This window comes from Abramis brama (assembly GCF_963993115.1).
Source record: "Abramis brama genome assembly, chromosome: 5".
Lineage (NCBI taxonomy): Eukaryota > Metazoa > Chordata > Actinopteri > Cypriniformes > Leuciscidae > Abramis > Abramis brama.
Genome location: NC_139967.1, coordinates 45,341,974 through 45,358,306, shown reverse-complemented (window position 1 = coordinate 45,358,306; position 16,333 = coordinate 45,341,974). Strand labels below are relative to the sequence as shown.

Sequence of the window (16,333 nt, the reverse complement as noted above, 5' to 3'; positions counted from 1 at the left end):
TGACAATTGTTTTCAAAACCGCTGGCGAATTAAGAGTTAATGTTGTGCAGAAACATGATTACTGAAAAATAGTTCAAACGTTTCTTGGTCACAGGAGAAGTAATGCGATTACAGTAATGCATTTGCCCCAACAATGCTTGTCAATCAAGAACATAGAAGTGTCTGTTTTAGCTTTAGTCAGATCTCATTCCGTCCATCATTTCATTAGCTCACAGTATGGGCTCTTGTATGTTAGTCTTGCCCCTCCCCTCTCGGCATGTTGGCCTGTCAGTCTGTCAATCAAGTCTCAGTTTGGGCTCATATCTGTCCGTCACATTTTGGTCTCCCCTCCCCCCTCGCCTCAAGGGAAAGCTGTTAGTTGGCAGCCTTTCTAGATTTGTGTTGCTGCAGGCTGACTCAAGACGTCATCTTAATATGGGCAATTACATGCGTTTTAACAGTCCCCTGTGTTCCTCCTCAGACCCTCTCACCCTCTGTTGGACCAGCGTTCCCCTCTGACGCCCTCATCCTGTGGGACAGTGGGCGACTGGCTCAGGGCCATTAAGATGGAGCGTTACGAGGAGAGTTTTCTACAGGCCGGTTACACGTCCATGCAGCTGCTCGCCCACATCAACACAGAGTGAGTGAAGATACTATCACCTTCATCCAACAACTCACTGAAATACAGATATAATAGAGAGCAAATTTGGAAAAATACAACTGCATTACAAGGAAGGTTAAAAACATCTTCTTTGGTGAAGAGGAAATAAACGAATTCACAATCAAATTTATAATAAAAAAATAATAATTTTACTTAATAGAAACAAAGAAACTACATAAAAAGGACTTTTATTATATTATATTATATTATATTATATTATATTATATTATATTATATTATTATATTTGAAGTCGGTACGATGTTGAATGTTGAAATAAGTTTCTTCTGCTCACCAAGGCTGCATTTGATTAAAAATACAGTAAAAGCAGTAATATTGTAAAATGTAAATACAATTTAAAATAACTATTTTCTAGCATCATTACTCCAGTCTTCAGTGTCACATGATCCTTCAGAAATCATTCTAATATGATGATTTGATGCTCAAGAAACATTTCTGATTATTATCAATGTTGAAAACAGCTGTGCTTAATTTTTTTTTCCAGGATTCTTTGATGAATAGAAAAATCTAAAAGAACAGCATTTATTTAAAAATGTAATTTTTGGGAACAGTGTATCACTTTTGATTAATGTAATGCATTCTTGCTGAATAAAAGTTCAAATGAATTTATTTCACACAAAAAAAAAATAAAAAAAATACTTGATTCCAAACTTTTGAATTGTAGTGTATATTTATATAAATGTATTATTTCTACATATGCAAACAACATAATATAAGCTTTTCTGTGTTCATGTCCGCTGTTATTTTAAAAGCTAATTCTGTTGTTTATCTCTCTCTTTCCGTGTCTCAGGGATCTGCTGCGTTTGGGAATAACTCTGGCCGGTCATCAGAAGAAGATTCTGTCCAGCATCGAGGCTCTTGGGATTCAGAACAAAACTCCAGGGAATGTGCTCTACTGAGTGACACGTACACACTCACACACATGCAAACGCTTGTCGAGTTTGCAGGAGAACCTTCATGTAACCTGTCCACTCACAATCAGGAACATTTCTACTTCCTTTTTACCGGGTCACTTAAGGATCAAGATTGATTACTTGCTTCCAAGACTACCTAAAGGGGACCAGTCCAGGAAACCTGTGGGAATTGTCACTGTAATACCACTAATATTACAAAGCTTCATTTGTGATATCAAACGGGTCTCATACGGGATGTTACCTCACCCTTTTCAGCATTTCGGGGTGCCATGTGATGTAATCCAAAAGAAAAGACTTGCTCTGGCATCATAATGCAAAGACAGTGACGTGTTTCCATTTCTGCAGAGTATTTTTCTAAAGGAGACTTTGATACTGAAGAGACTGAAGGAGGAAAATGCAGCATAAGACGAGACATATGATCTTTATAACGCAAGAATGTGGATACAAGTGATTATTAATGACGACTTTTGATCCTTCATTTTAAGGATGTGTTGTGCGCGAACGGTCACACACACAGATACACACTACGTGGCTGAAGTGCTAGGAAAATGGTATTTTTTTAAAGGATGCACTCTGTGTGTGTGTGTGTGAGCAGCAATAAGAAAAATGAGCACAAAAGTCTTAGCACTTTTTTTCAGAGGAGAAAGACACGAGGCAGAGGTTCCATTGGTGAACGAAATATGCGAAACATACGTGCTTATACAAACACACACACACACACATATGTAGAGATCTGCAACACTTGAGTGGCACTAAAAAGAGACCAAATAAAAGACTGTCTGTTGTTTTATGAGTGGCTGAAAGACTCGAAACAACCTTTGAACGCGTGCCATACTGTTTGTTTATTACAGGAATGTTGTGCTGGTTTGACTCACCAACTTGAAGCTGGTGTTCATCATCAACTAACCACAAGATTCAAAAGCCACCCTTTCAAACCACGCGGGGGTTTATGGGTAGGAGGATTTGGTCTTCACATTGGAGATCCACAAGAACAAACCAGGGACTTTTATTCTGTTGCCTCTTCTTCTTTTTTTTGTATAAATATATCTTGATTTATGTAAAAAGATTCAGTTTCTTTGTCAGTGTAATCTGTGTTTCTGTTACAATAAAATGTATACATTTAGTCTAGTTTTAAAATGTTCTTTCTTGATTGCTTCTATGTTTAATAACACAAGGAAACAAATTTCACTTGATTATAAAGAGTTTATTAAGACCGTTGACCGTTTAAGTTGATCGGATCACAAGTGGACGACTCTAAATATAGGTGTAAACGGAGTCTAAAACGTTTTGAGCTTGTCCACTTTCGAACACTTCTAGAGGTCGTGGAAAACACATTAGACCGGATTGCTTTCAGTGTAAACGCTCATGTGGTCGAGTGTGTTCAAACCGCCACAGAAGACCGTCTACTCTCCGTCTACTGAACTAATGCGTGAACATTATGGGAAGAGCTCTAGCCAGACGGGATTTAAACTCTGTCGACTGGAGACTCAAGTTTGGTTTGAAGATGAAAAATGTACCAATCACAATTTTCTCATCATTCCTGATTTCTAACACACACTCACAGCGTTCGGTGTGATCTTCGTCTGTCAGAGCAGAAACTAAAGCTGATGCTCTCCGTATGTTCTTCTGTCGTCTCCGGTTGTTTATTATGAATAAACGGTCCATTGTTTATTATGAATAGTGTAGTGATGTATAAAGCACAGCTCACACTGAAGTCACTTTCATACCATTCAGCTTTCGTTGTTCAACATGGCAACTCAACGTGACCAACCTGAACCTGCTGATGCCAAATATGCTTGGGGAAATTCCCAATCGCCTGGATTTCCTATCCTATTTCATCAGCGAAACTTCGCCTAACAATGGTAAATGTGACTGCACATGTGAAGTAAGGAAGAAGAATGATAAATACAATTTTTCCTAAACACCAGAAGAGCCTTTGATAAGATTAGAAGTATTAAAGTCTGTCAAAGCGTGTGATGTTCCTGTGTGCTGTGTCCAAAATGTTGGAAATGGGTGGCTGTTTATTTTTGAGATAATTTTGGTTTGATCTTAACCATTTGAAAGGACCAGATTGGGTTGTTTTTGTGAAAATTTCGCTATGTAATGCAGATTTGCAAAAAGAGGATGTTATTGAAAGATGGGGCAACAAACTCAAGGTGAAGGGCACATTTACATATGTAGTCAAGGCACAGCAGAAACATAATCTTGAATTAAGAAGCCTGTTTAATTCTAAGGTTCAGAGAGAGGGTGGAAAATGGTCATGACACACTAAATATGTTTTTGGCACATAAATCTCTCAACATTAAAGTCGACCTCAGAGAAAAATCGAAATGAATGCAAATTTTATATGACCCTTTTAATTCTTCCTCTCTTCCCGTTCTCCCGTGTTCCTCTTTGATCCTTTTATCTGTGACTGACTATGCTGCTGTCTGCACACACACACACACACACACCTACTGAATGCATATTTCCATAATTGTTTTGGGGTTATCCGATTTCTTGGACATTCTTGTTTTAAGCATTCCTCCCTGAAGAGACAATGACCTTCTTTCCTCGGCAGAGGTGCGAGTGAGATTTTGGGAATGGGGCTTAGAGTTCCCCTCCCCCTCCCCCATCTGTGTCTCTTTACCAATGGATCTCTTGTCCCCAATCCCTTCAGAAGAAAGAACCAGTTCTTTCCCAAGACTCCTTGAAAATGTCCTTGACTTAAACCTTCTTCTGACTTCGCCTCCTCTCTTTTTCCTCCCATGCTGCAGTTTCCTTGCACGTCTGTTTGTAAGTTTATCCATCCCTTCTTTGCAAACATGTCTCAGACGCAGTGGTATTTGGTTAGTCTCATGAAAATGTGTTTAGGTACACTTTCAATCCTAGAATCAAGAGATAATAAATTATGATTTGCATATAGACACAAAGTAATTTAGAATACTTAAGATTGTTTACGTTCTCTTAAAGACGATTATAAACATTTCCCCCTGGAATTCTAATGTGATGTGCCTCAATGTTTTACTTTTTAAAAGTTATTTCTAATTTTCATAGATAATTATCTATGTTCTCAAAGATAATTATCCTTAGACTCCCATTACAGAAACAGAGTAATGAAAATCACTGTGTCCTGACTAAAGAAACACCAATAATTAGTTAAACCAATATCTTTTTTTTCCCCTAAAGAAACTTTTTAATCAGTCGGTTATCTTTTCTTTCTTTTTTTTTTACTGACAAACAGCTGTAAGTGTAAACATAGCCCAGAACAAATCTAATAATATAAATTAAATAACAAAAAACACTAATAATAACAATATTCATAATGCATATGGTTTATTAGAAGAAAAATATCTGCATTATGAGAATTGCATCACAGTAATTAGTTGGAGGGTTGGGAAGTTGTCATGAAAATTTAATTTTCTTATTTTTATTTTGGAATGAAATATGACTGATGACCGCTTTTTTTTTTTTTTTACATTAAAAAGCTTTTTTTTTTTTCTTTTTTTTTTAGGCTGCATTTGAAACCTATGTGGACCAAGTTGTTCATCTGGAAGAAACTGAAACAAGAAGCCTTATGTCAAATACAAATAGCTTTAATATTGAGTCCGTATTATTAGGGCGGGAGAGTGGTTAAGAGATTATGATTGTCCTTATTATGGTAAGCTCTTCTGAATGCTTTAGTAAATTACATGTTGCTTTGCTGAGTTTCTGGGGTCTATGATTGTCTGTCTCAGTTGCGTGTCTGTTTGCTCCAGGAGCCTTTATCTTTCGAGGAAGAACACAAAGCACATTCCTCAAGTGTCCCACCCCACCCCCTACTCCAATCTTTGTCTTTAAACAATGCCCGCCAGACTCTCCTCTTACCATGCATCCCTTTGCAGGACAAAAGACAGAAGTCAGCACACTCCTCTCTTCCTTCGCATATGGACTTATCATCTTCCTCAGTCATTACTCAAGCCAAAAAGCTGCACTTCCCATCTTTAGTAAGCTCCCCAATGAAGTGTCTGTGAATAATGTTGAGTTCTCAACTCTCATGCTTAAACAATAACCAATTTAGTATGTTTTATATGCCAAACTACATTTTAAAAGGGACAGTAATCCACTGACAATTTCAGTTCAGATACTGCAATAGGAAAAATCATGAAGCTAGCATGGCCTTCAAAATTTTAATTAGTATTTTGTGGCTTTAGTAATTTATTAGTTAGGTAAGCTCGGTATAGATGTGTTTGATAGTCAGTGTGTGAAACCGAAGGATATGATTTAAGAGTAAAATGAATGTTCATAAGGTTCATCTATATAATGTGCTGAGATGATGCTAGCAGTCCTGCTTATGATCAGTGATAATGATGTAGTTGGAGTTGGAGAAAAATAATCCATACAGGAACCAAGGAACATAGAAACACCAAGACAATATTTTGAAGCGTTGTGAAAAGGCGTATGTCTTTGGAACACTAGGTGGCGCTGACATTGAACTTCTCAGATACCTTGAGGTCATGCTGTTGATGATCCCTACCACATTTCGTGCCAGTGTGTTGAAGCGGTTAAAGGAAATCAATATTTACATCAAATGTTTAAATGGTGGATGGATGATTTGACCAATTCTGGCAAAATTGGTGTCAACAGATTCAGCATGACCTGAGGAATTCATATTTTCTGTCAAACATTTCACAAGCTATAAGCAAAAAAAAAAGAAGCAATTTTTCAGATTTCATTATGTGGCTCTGTTGTACCCTCAAATCATGGTAATGAAGCACACAGAGTTTTCAATTTTAGGACAAAGGGTTGAAAAGGAAAAGAAAAGTTGATATTTAAATTGCTTATATTATATAATATAAAAACTGATTATTCCTGCCCACCCCATTAAGCGTGCCAAATTTCATAATTTTCCCACGAAAAGGGGAAGAAGAAAAAGAAGAAGAAGAAGAAGAAGAAGAAAACTAACGGATGCTATAGGGGCTACGCATTTCTGGTCAACACAGGAATGAAAATGTTATTCCCCAAAACCATTTCAGGTTCAGGTCTTTAAGGTCCTGTTTACACCTGGTATTAAGATGTGTTTTGGTCGATCGGATCACAAGTAGACGAGGAGACAAATTCCCGTTTACACCTGGTGTTTTAATCCGTCTCTTTTGTCCACTTTCAACCACTTCTGTCCTGATTTCTCGAGGGGAGGGTCTATGGGCGGGTAATATCTATTTTTTTTTTTTTAGATCTTCTTTCCATCTAATGGACAAAATACACACAATTTACATATGAACACAACCGGAGACAACAGAAGAACATACGGAGAGCATCAGCTTTAGTTTCTGCTCTGACAGACGCAAGATCACGCCGAACACTGTGAGTGTGTGTTAGAAATCAGGAATGATGAGAGAACATTGTGATTGGTACATTTTTCATCTTCAAACCAAACTTGTGTCTCCAGCCGACAGAGTTTAAATCCCGTCTGGCTAGAGCTCTTCCCATAATGTTCACGCATTAGTTCAGTAGACGGAGAGTAGACGGTCTTCTGTGGCGGTTTGAACACACTCGACCACATGAGCGTTTACACTACGAAAGCAATCCGGTCGAATGTGTTTTCCACTACCTCTGGAAGTGTTCAAAAGTGGACAAGCTCAAAGCGTTTTAGACCCCGTTTACACCAGTATTTAGCGTCGTCCACTTGTGATCTGATCGACCAAAACGCATCTTAATGCCAGCTGTAAACAGTTTCTAAGAGGAGTATTGTGGCACAAACTAGAAAGCTAATGGAACTGAAATCATTCTATAAAATTCATTGCACGAACACAAAAATAAGGGGATTGGGAAATAAAAACATAGTCTTTGTCAATTAAGCACACTTTTGTAAATTAAGTATAGGATACTCACTTAATGATGGGCTTAAAAAAACAACAACGAAGTTGTTTCACAAAATTCGGCAAACGTTGACGAACAAACTGAAGTGCTGTAATTTAGTTTTTGAAGTCTCTTTGTTTTACTGGTCTGTTTTATAGGAGGTCATTCTCTTGTGCTTTAGTGTGTGTTTAGTGTATACTGCTGTGTGTGACACACTTGTCAGAGGGACGTCTCTGGTGCCTGAGTGTTGACAGAGTGTGTATGTGACCTTTGTGTGAATGGCCATCCATTATAGAACGACGGGGAAGATAAGGACAGAGGTCTGTCCTATTAGAGATGTGTGTGTGTGTGTGTGTGTGAGAACACTCAGCTCTTTATGTCTTGTTCATTCTTGTGTGCAGTGAAGCATATGGGTAGACCTGACTGAAGAGGGGACGGAGATAAGAGTGATATAAAACCAGACACTCCATAAGGGGTGTGTGTGTGTGTGTGTGTGTATTATTAACATTCCATGCTTTAGGGGGATTTGCTGGTCATTATAAGAGTTAAAATAATTTTCCGAGTTGAATACAAGTTAAGCTTTGAGGACAGCATCTGAGACACTGCTGATTAACACAGAAACAATTACGATTTCTGATCTGTGTAAAATGTTGCTCTGTAATACAGGAAAAAATCCACCACAGCCAATGTATAGTCTCAAATTAATCCGCCTAGAAAAGTAGTCCTACTTAAAAAAAGAAAAAGATGATGTAGCAGGGCTGGATTATGGACCGGGACATTGGGCACAACTGCCAGAGACAAGAGGGCCCTCAGCTTTAACAGTGCGAGTTGACCGGTAGGATATAGCATAATAGTGACCAGGTAAACTTCAGCATACAAATTGATGATGGGGAGGCAAGAAAACAGGAAAGCTTGGCCTGAAAAGCAAGAGATGGTACTCTTACTTCCTAACTGTCCTAAAAATTGTTTTGTTTGGGCATCCAAAGACCTTTGCTCATCTAGACAATTTATAATTCAATAGCTCACATTATTATCTGGTACACATTATTAAAATACAAGCTACACATTTCTGCTTTTTTTTTTTTTTTTACATCCAATGAAAGTGTATTATTGTGACATGTCTTTAGTTCGTTTTCCCCCTGCTATATAAAGTCATATCCACAAATCAAAGCCGTAAGCATTGAACATTGGGATGGCCAAACCAAGTTATTATTTTAAAATATGCACACATTCACTCTTGCTCGTATGCCTAATATGACGAAAACATGTCACATTCAATTATGGATTACATGAATTAGCCTACGTAAATTATACATTTATAATGGACCCTTTAAACATTTCTCAGAAGTGGAAGTTGTCATAGCTGGGTAAACTTGTGAACTGGTGAACAGAAACTACAACAAATACAAAATACAAAATATTCATTTTATGCAATATGCATTTCTAGCACTTTACAAAAGAGGAAAGCATATCAAAACACTCATTACTGATCAGATGACCAGTGTAATCAATGACACAAAGTGTAGTGTAACATGTAATGTACATTATATATATATATATATATATATATATATATATATATATATATATATATATATATATAAAACATTGCTAGATTTACAAGGTTAATGACTGTGGAAATGTATCAGTCTGTGAAATGGGTCCATTCAAAAATGTGAAATTTGACAAAACATTTTATAGCTTCAATCACTGGATATTACTGACGGTCATTTCACACTTCATTCATGAAAAAGTCGTCTAATACTAAATGTTTAGCTACTTACATCTTACCTTGCACTCTTTAACCATTAAAACTGAAGTGTCATGCTGGAATTCACCTTTAACTTCAATGAACAGTAAGCCCCGCCTTCTTTGATTTGATTGGCCATCTCAGTCAGTTTGACACTGACAAGCGCTGTACTGAGACAGACTATCCTAAAATGTTATTTTGTCATCTTAACACCAACAAGCAGAGTTTTGCATAATTTAATCCAGCAGATCAGTATCAAAAGCATCATATCTGATTATTGCTGGGATCTTGTCTACGGTGGTTACAGCCCTTCCTCATCTCACAGTAGCTCATCACACACACACACACCGGAAGAGTCCTTCAACATCACATGCATTTCAAGAACAGCAGACCACGCTCAGATGTTTCGCTTCTCTCTCAGCCTGAGGTTATCTTTCCTTCCCTCCATCAATCTGTCCATGCCTCTCTCAGTCTGCGTACGGTTTAGTGTTTGCCCACCTCTATCATTCTTTCAATCAGTCTGTCTTAACTTTAAAGCCCGGTCTATTTGTCCTCTTTCATATCACTCCATTTGTTTTCACTTCCTCAATCCATCTTCCTTGTCCACACATCCACCTCATCAATCTGTTTTCCTGTCCTCCCTCTGTCCACCTGCGGTCATTTAGTCTGTTTTTCCTCTTCTTCTACTCTTCCACCATCCCACTCCTCAGTGATTTCACCTGGCTGGGAGCCGTGCACTAATGAGAGGGTAATCAGAGGGATTTTCGCCTGAATCGGCCCTTCGTTCGCCCCAGGCTTCCGCAGGCCCTCGGGGACCCGAGCGTGGTGGAAACTGCACAGTTAAAACTGTCTTATTAAACTTCCCTCAAGGGGCCAAACGTTCACAATCAGTCTCAGTCCCAGAAGAATTTCATTGTCAGGTGACCTCTGATCCGGGTGTCTTTCCTGCGGATCAGCAAGTCTTAATGTGATTGTCTTGACTGCTCAGGCCTTCCCTTAACCTGGGTGGGGGGTTGGTTTTAAACTCTGATACGGGATCAGCTTTAGCAAGCCTAAATACTTTTTATCCTTGTAAACATAGCATGAAGATATCAACATACATCCCTGTTGAGTAAAAACCCACACTAGTCCTGCAGAAGCCTGTCTTACAAAGGAGTTGTTTTTGACTTGACAAAAACCAGCGGCCACACAACACTTGCTACAAACTACCTCGGGATTTCATCAGGAGTTTGTAATTATCTCAATAGCATGTGCACTGGAAAGTGTGACCTGAATAGCGAACAGCCAATTACATCAAACATGGAGAAAATCGGTGTGATTCACTAAGCACCCTCAAACGCACTCAATTAAAACTATAGAGCATGACTTTTTTTTGTCGGACAACCCAGAAGTTGGCATCACCCTGGTTCCTTTGATAATTTTTTTGCTTAATTTTTCCATTGACTTATGGATTATTGCAGGAAATAATCTCTGTGACTAATAAACGGCAGAGGTAAAAAGCTATGCACAAAGAGCACCACGGTCACGTGACTTCAACATCACCACCTTGTTTCAGTATTTATTAAAACAAACAAACACATTTTCTCTGAAAGTTTGAGTTAGAATAGTATGCAACAACGTGATTATAAACAATGAGGTTGTGAAAGCGTGTAGTGAGTAGATGAGTTTACTCGTTTGGTGCGAAAACCTTTGGAGTCCCATTTAGACACTTGTTAGAAACCACCTTTTTCAAGACACTTAACAGCTTTTAAAAGCACAAGGGGGTATTACTGATGTATTTTATGTCATAGAAAAAAAAAAAAAGAATATATATCTATATACAGGTGAAACTCGAAAAATTTGAATATCGTGCAAAAGTTATAATTTTGATGATTATGGCTTACAGCTTATGAAAACCCCAAATTCAAAATCTCAGAAAATTAGAATATTACATGAAATCAATTAAAAAAAGGATTTTAAATACAGAAATGTCGGCCCTCTGAAAAGTATAATCATGCATATGTATATAGTTATATATACTAAATATATTAGTTTCACCTTTTATTTTGAATTACTGAAATACACAAACTTTTGCATGATATTCTCATTTTTCGAGTTTCACCTGTATACAGACCTTAATTCAGGCATCTAACCAAAAACCCATTAACTTCAGGACAAATGGAACCAAAAGTGCTAAAAGGCAAACTCAGTGATTATAAAGAGTATTCGTTGCTCACTTGAAAGAATTTGAATAGAAGTTGTTTTTCCCTCGTTGCTAGATGACCAACGGTAGACTCTGTATTATCGTTCCGTGAGTCCCACCAAAAATTAAGATGATTGACAGTGATTGCAGTTTAAACACAGACTAATAGATTAAATGAAAACTATTTGAGGGCTACTTGCTAAATGCTAACATTTATTTTGTATGGATAATTTAACAATTTGCCATGTTAAACACCATTTCAGATGATGAAATACTGTAAATTCAAGTTCAATCTATAAAACTAAAATATTTTGAATGCATTTTGTTTTTTAGCTAAAGTTGGCAACCACAGCTGCTGGGTTTAGAACCATAAACAGTTTTTTTAAACATTGGCTGCATCTGAAATAAAACACTTCTCTACTATAGAGTATGCAAATAAATAAAAAAACTAATAAAAAAAAATATATATATATATATAATAAATTATGAGTAGTACATCTGAATTCACAGTACTCAAAAAGCTAGATGACCTAGTACATCCGGCGAGATTCTGAAGTGCACATACAATGGCCACTTTATTTCCCACAAGGCCACGGGAGAGTTTGTTAATGGCAGTGAAGTGCGAATGGTGAATGCAGTGCATTCATAGCCTACATTTAACTCCACTTTTAGACACACTCGGAAACTTACTCGAGCACTTCCCCACAGAGAATACCCACCGCCATTTTAAAGTGCGTTCAACAAGTAGATGAGGTTAGTTTATTCGGACAGACCCTCGACCCCTCAATTTGTACACTTCAGGCAGATCCATAGACCATGATTGTGACGTCACAGCAGATCGCGCTTCATGTACTCCCAACCCACACAACTCTAGCGTATGATATTGGCGTTATTTTGACATTTAATACTTGTACCTTACGTTGACATTAACAGAATTTATATTATTTACATTTGTGTTTTTAATTTTTATATTAACTTAACAGCCCAATCATACACAGGCCTATAGAATGGTGCGTAACTATTTCATAGTTAGGGACCGTTTGGTATTTATGGAATGGACCACCGGAGGTAAATAGGGGAGGGTAATGTCTTTATTCTTTGTTGAGGGGAGGGTCATCCAACTTTTTTATTCATTAAAACAGCAAAATTTCAAAGTGGCTTGTTTTGTGCATATTTTTCCATGTAGCTCTCTCAGTCTCAACCCCCCATCGCTAGCAAATGGGTCTGACTCAACAAAAATCCAGTTAGGCGCCGTTTAGTGCGCGCGCTCAGAAAAAGTGCATCATATCAGAACAGAACGCCAATGAAATGTTTACCCGGAAAAGCTTTAAAGCACGAGCAAATAATGATAATGAACTTTGCGAATAAGTGCAGTGTCCTGTGAGTAACTCTACCGCTGCATTAACATGTGATGTGAATGTACGTCGAGTTTTACAGTATTGGGACTGAGGCGCCAGAACTGCAGCTGATAGAATGTGCGCTGTAGCGCGATACTAGCACATTTTAGTTTCCATGCTTGTGTTTCCACAACAATGTTAGTGAGTAAATCTACTGAAATGGCCACCATAACAGTGGAGTGTGATGTGTAAGAGGAGAAAGCAGAGGTTAAGTCATTTGTCATGGTTGTTAAAAAACAAAGCTGAACATATTTGCCAAGCGCAAACCAGTATAAAAGTAATCAAGTTATTGGGAAGGGTTATGCCTTCTTCACAGTCATTTGAGGGTCATAAAATAATTTTCTTGCAAAGGGAGGGTCAAGTCTATTTTGACTACAGATCTCAAAACTCTTCTGGTAGCCCCTTAAATAAAAAACAAACAGTCCCTTGGAAAAGAAAAAAGAAAAAAAAGCTACATAGCAGATTCCAAGGGATCAAGGGCTTAGGATGTATCATTTAAACACACGTCAAGGGTTTCACCAGTAGTGCACGTCATGTAAACAATTACGTACATCGGTCTAAACAGCCTTAGAAATGTACTTTTGTGGTAACGAGTTATTCTAAATAAGCACGTACTCAGACTATGCAATTTAGGACACAGCCAGTGTAATAGGCTACCATGAACCTGGTTAACCATCAGCTAACATTGCAGCCATCAACCTAGCCTTTGAAAGAGCCTTAAACCAGCACTCATTTCCCACCAAACTAGCTCAATGAGATCCAATGACATCTTGAACATACGTAAAAAGCTTTATTTGGTATACAAGTGCTTGAATAAAAGTCACTACACAATGAGTAAAAACAGTAAAAAGGCCACGCATCACTTTTTTCCTCGTTTCCCCGGGGCTTTTGCAGCGACTTTCTCTCCAGATTCGCCCTCTTCTGCCTTTGCTGCAGTTTTCTTTCCTCCTTTCTTAGCGGCTGGTTCCTCAGCTCCCTCTTTTGATGCTTTAGAGGCTCTTTTAGCTTTGCTGGGTTTGGGCTCCGGTCCACCCTCCCCTGCAGCATTCTTCACCTTTGGCTTCTTCGCAGGGGCCACCTTTGAGGCGGTGGCGTCACTCTCAGGCGTCTTAGGCTTAGCATCCTAAGAGAAAGAGAAGTTAGAAAGAGGGTGGATGTGCGTTCTGACTTCACAGCTGAGAATGTGCAAGGTGAAAATAAGACAACTCACATCTGTGGCTTCCTTTTTCTTCGTGGGCTTCTTTTCTTTGCTTGTCCCTTGAATGGGAGGGGGGACCATTAAAAAGACTGAAGCATTCATGACATTACTAAAATAGTTGTCACAGCAGTTATTCTATATAGACAAGGTTTACACAAAGGGCTTTCAGTCCCAAGACCAGTTCACGCCAAAAACATAACACATCTACACCAATGGACCACAATGATTGGTTTACTCTAAGTGCAACCTGCAGTGATGTCAACATAACCACAGCACAACAACAGATTGAGATTAATATAAAGAAAGAAAAGGACTTTCTATTTACACCAAGTGCAAATAGCCCACCTATTGGCAGAGGCTTTTTAAACCAGGGAGAGCTCTTAGGTCTACCAATCAGAGGCTCTTAGTGGTCCCTAAATCCAGACTAAAGTCGAGGGGTGACGGGCATTTTCTGCACCGAGACTTTGAAAGGTTTACCTGTTCAAATCAGAACTGCTCCCACAATATCCATTTCTAAATCAAAGTTAAAATCTTTTTTATTTGATCTGGCTTATAATTCATGAGTTCGGTCTTTGTTGTTTACTTGTGTCTTTGTCTGCATTTTATTTAATGGTTACTTATTTTGTACTGCACATTGGTCAACGGCAGTTGTTTTTAAAAATCGCGCTTTATAAATAAATTGAAATATTCAAACTAACTCCGTTATCACAGCATACTGTTAAACGTACAACACTGAGGTGCAAATAGCATCTGCCACCAATTGCAAGTATAAATAGCATTAAACTATTTACACTTATTGCAAAGAAAGTACTGCCATTTTTATTTAGTTTACATAGCGATATGCCATTTACTACATAAAAATAGTGAATAGATTCTAAGAAAATGCTGCCATGGTCACTAAACTTGGTGTAGATTTTTTTTTTTTTTTTTATATATATATATAATATATATATATATATATATATATATATATATATAGCGCCATTTAAACAGTGTAAAAAGCATCTATCGTAAACAAAAAAAAAAAAAGCCGTTTTCACATAGCCACTGCCAAAAAAAGCTTAGCAAGTGAACCTAAGAACACCTTTACTCTCTGCATTCATTGTGGATGCTTGCAATTCTCTTAGAATTAGAACAATTCTTAACTTTAGTGTAAACATGACTTGAAAGAAGTTTAAAACGCTTTAATAGCCTACTTAAACTTTACCTTCACCCTTGGCTTTAGTTGCCTTGGCTTTCTTAGGTTTGGATGCTTTCTGCACATTTGGATCAGCGTTTTCCTTTGACTGCACCTTTGCCTCCTTTGCTTTGGTCTTGGCAGCAATCTGATAGAGGACACGGTGACCATTCAGGCATTATGTTATATTGAAATTCCTAACAATGATTCATAGAACAGCGCAAGAGAAAATGGAAGTTACCCTGAAGCGCCCTTGAGCACCTGTCGTCGTTGCCCCAGAATTCGCAGGTCTCACAAACACACCAGTCTCGATGCCTTTGTTCAGGGTTTTCCGCACCATAAACTTCAGCCGGGTCTCATCCACGGTCTTGTACTTCTCCTTGATGTAGCTACGGATTGCTTGAGCGGAGACACCCTTTCTGGAGTCCAGCTCTTTCAGAGCTTCTTTCACCATCTCCATGGTGGATGGGTGCGGAGAAACCTTGCGTCCAGCGGCCTTAGTGCTTGAGCTTTCAGGAGCATCTTAAACAACATTTAAACAAGTCATACTACAACAAATATAAAACAGGAACATTTTATTATTTGATAAACATCACAAAACTGCTTGCAAACCTGGTTTTGTGTCAATAGTTTCATCCTCAGGATCCTTTGGGATCGTGGCAGTCGGTGCTGCAGAAGCTTTTTTAGGAGGCATTTCAAAATCAAATTAAAGATCAATAAAGTTAAAACCCACTCAATTCACTCCAGCATGAATCCAGACAGCTTGTGTGTGTGTTTTATCCACGGAAAGCATGCTTTGCTGTTGTCTGTCACCTGTTCATCATCAAGTCGTTTGTTCCCAATTAATTAGCCACATTAACGTGATTGGCCAGAAATAATTAGCTCAGAACTGAAGTGAAAATGTCTACTGATTCCTTTCCAACCTAAAAGAGCTTTTAGAAGGACCATTAGAAACAGATTCAGGATTAATGAGTATTTTCCTCTGGAATGTGGACATTAGTAAACTGAGGGACTGTTTACATGACACCGTTTTCAACTAGAAACTGTTTTATTTGTTTTGGCCATTCGTTTACACGACAACAGCGTTTTGTGTGCCTGAAAACGCAAAATTTTGGGAACGGGTTTCAAAGTGCAAGTTTTTGAAAACTCTCCATGTAAACAACAAAAATGCACATCTGTGGAAACGATGACATATGCGCATCACATGTTCAATAGTGTTTCATCTACCGGCCTGGCAGC

The 16,333-nt window shown here is 38.2% G+C and overlaps 2 protein-coding genes across 3 annotated transcripts in view; one reads left to right on the top strand and one right to left on the bottom strand.

Annotated features, from left to right (window-relative positions):
* The window catches only part of ephb4a (eph receptor B4a), a 46,361-nt gene extending 43,660 nt beyond the window's left edge, over positions 1-2,701 (top strand). For both annotated transcript variants that reach the window (XM_084113518.1, XM_084113519.1), the window contains exons 16-17: positions 461-619; positions 1,450-2,701. In XM_084113518.1, the coding sequence (XP_083969644.1) occupies positions 461-619; positions 1,450-1,558 (268 nt within the window). In that variant the 3' untranslated portion in view covers positions 1,559-2,701. The remainder of the gene's footprint in view (positions 1-460; positions 620-1,449) is intronic.
* A 10,772-nt stretch (positions 2,702-13,473) lies between these two features.
* On the bottom strand, positions 13,474-15,844 carry h1m (linker histone H1M). Its single transcript, XM_084115504.1, has 5 exons — positions 15,707-15,844; positions 15,336-15,616; positions 15,125-15,242; positions 13,930-13,976; positions 13,474-13,842 (listed from the first exon to the last, which is right to left on the bottom strand). The coding sequence occupies exons 1-5, from the start codon at positions 15,786-15,788 to the stop codon at positions 13,579-13,581; spliced, it is 792 nt and encodes a 263-aa protein (XP_083971630.1). The 5' UTR covers positions 15,789-15,844; the 3' UTR covers positions 13,474-13,578.
* Between the last annotated feature and the right edge of the window lie 489 nt (positions 15,845-16,333).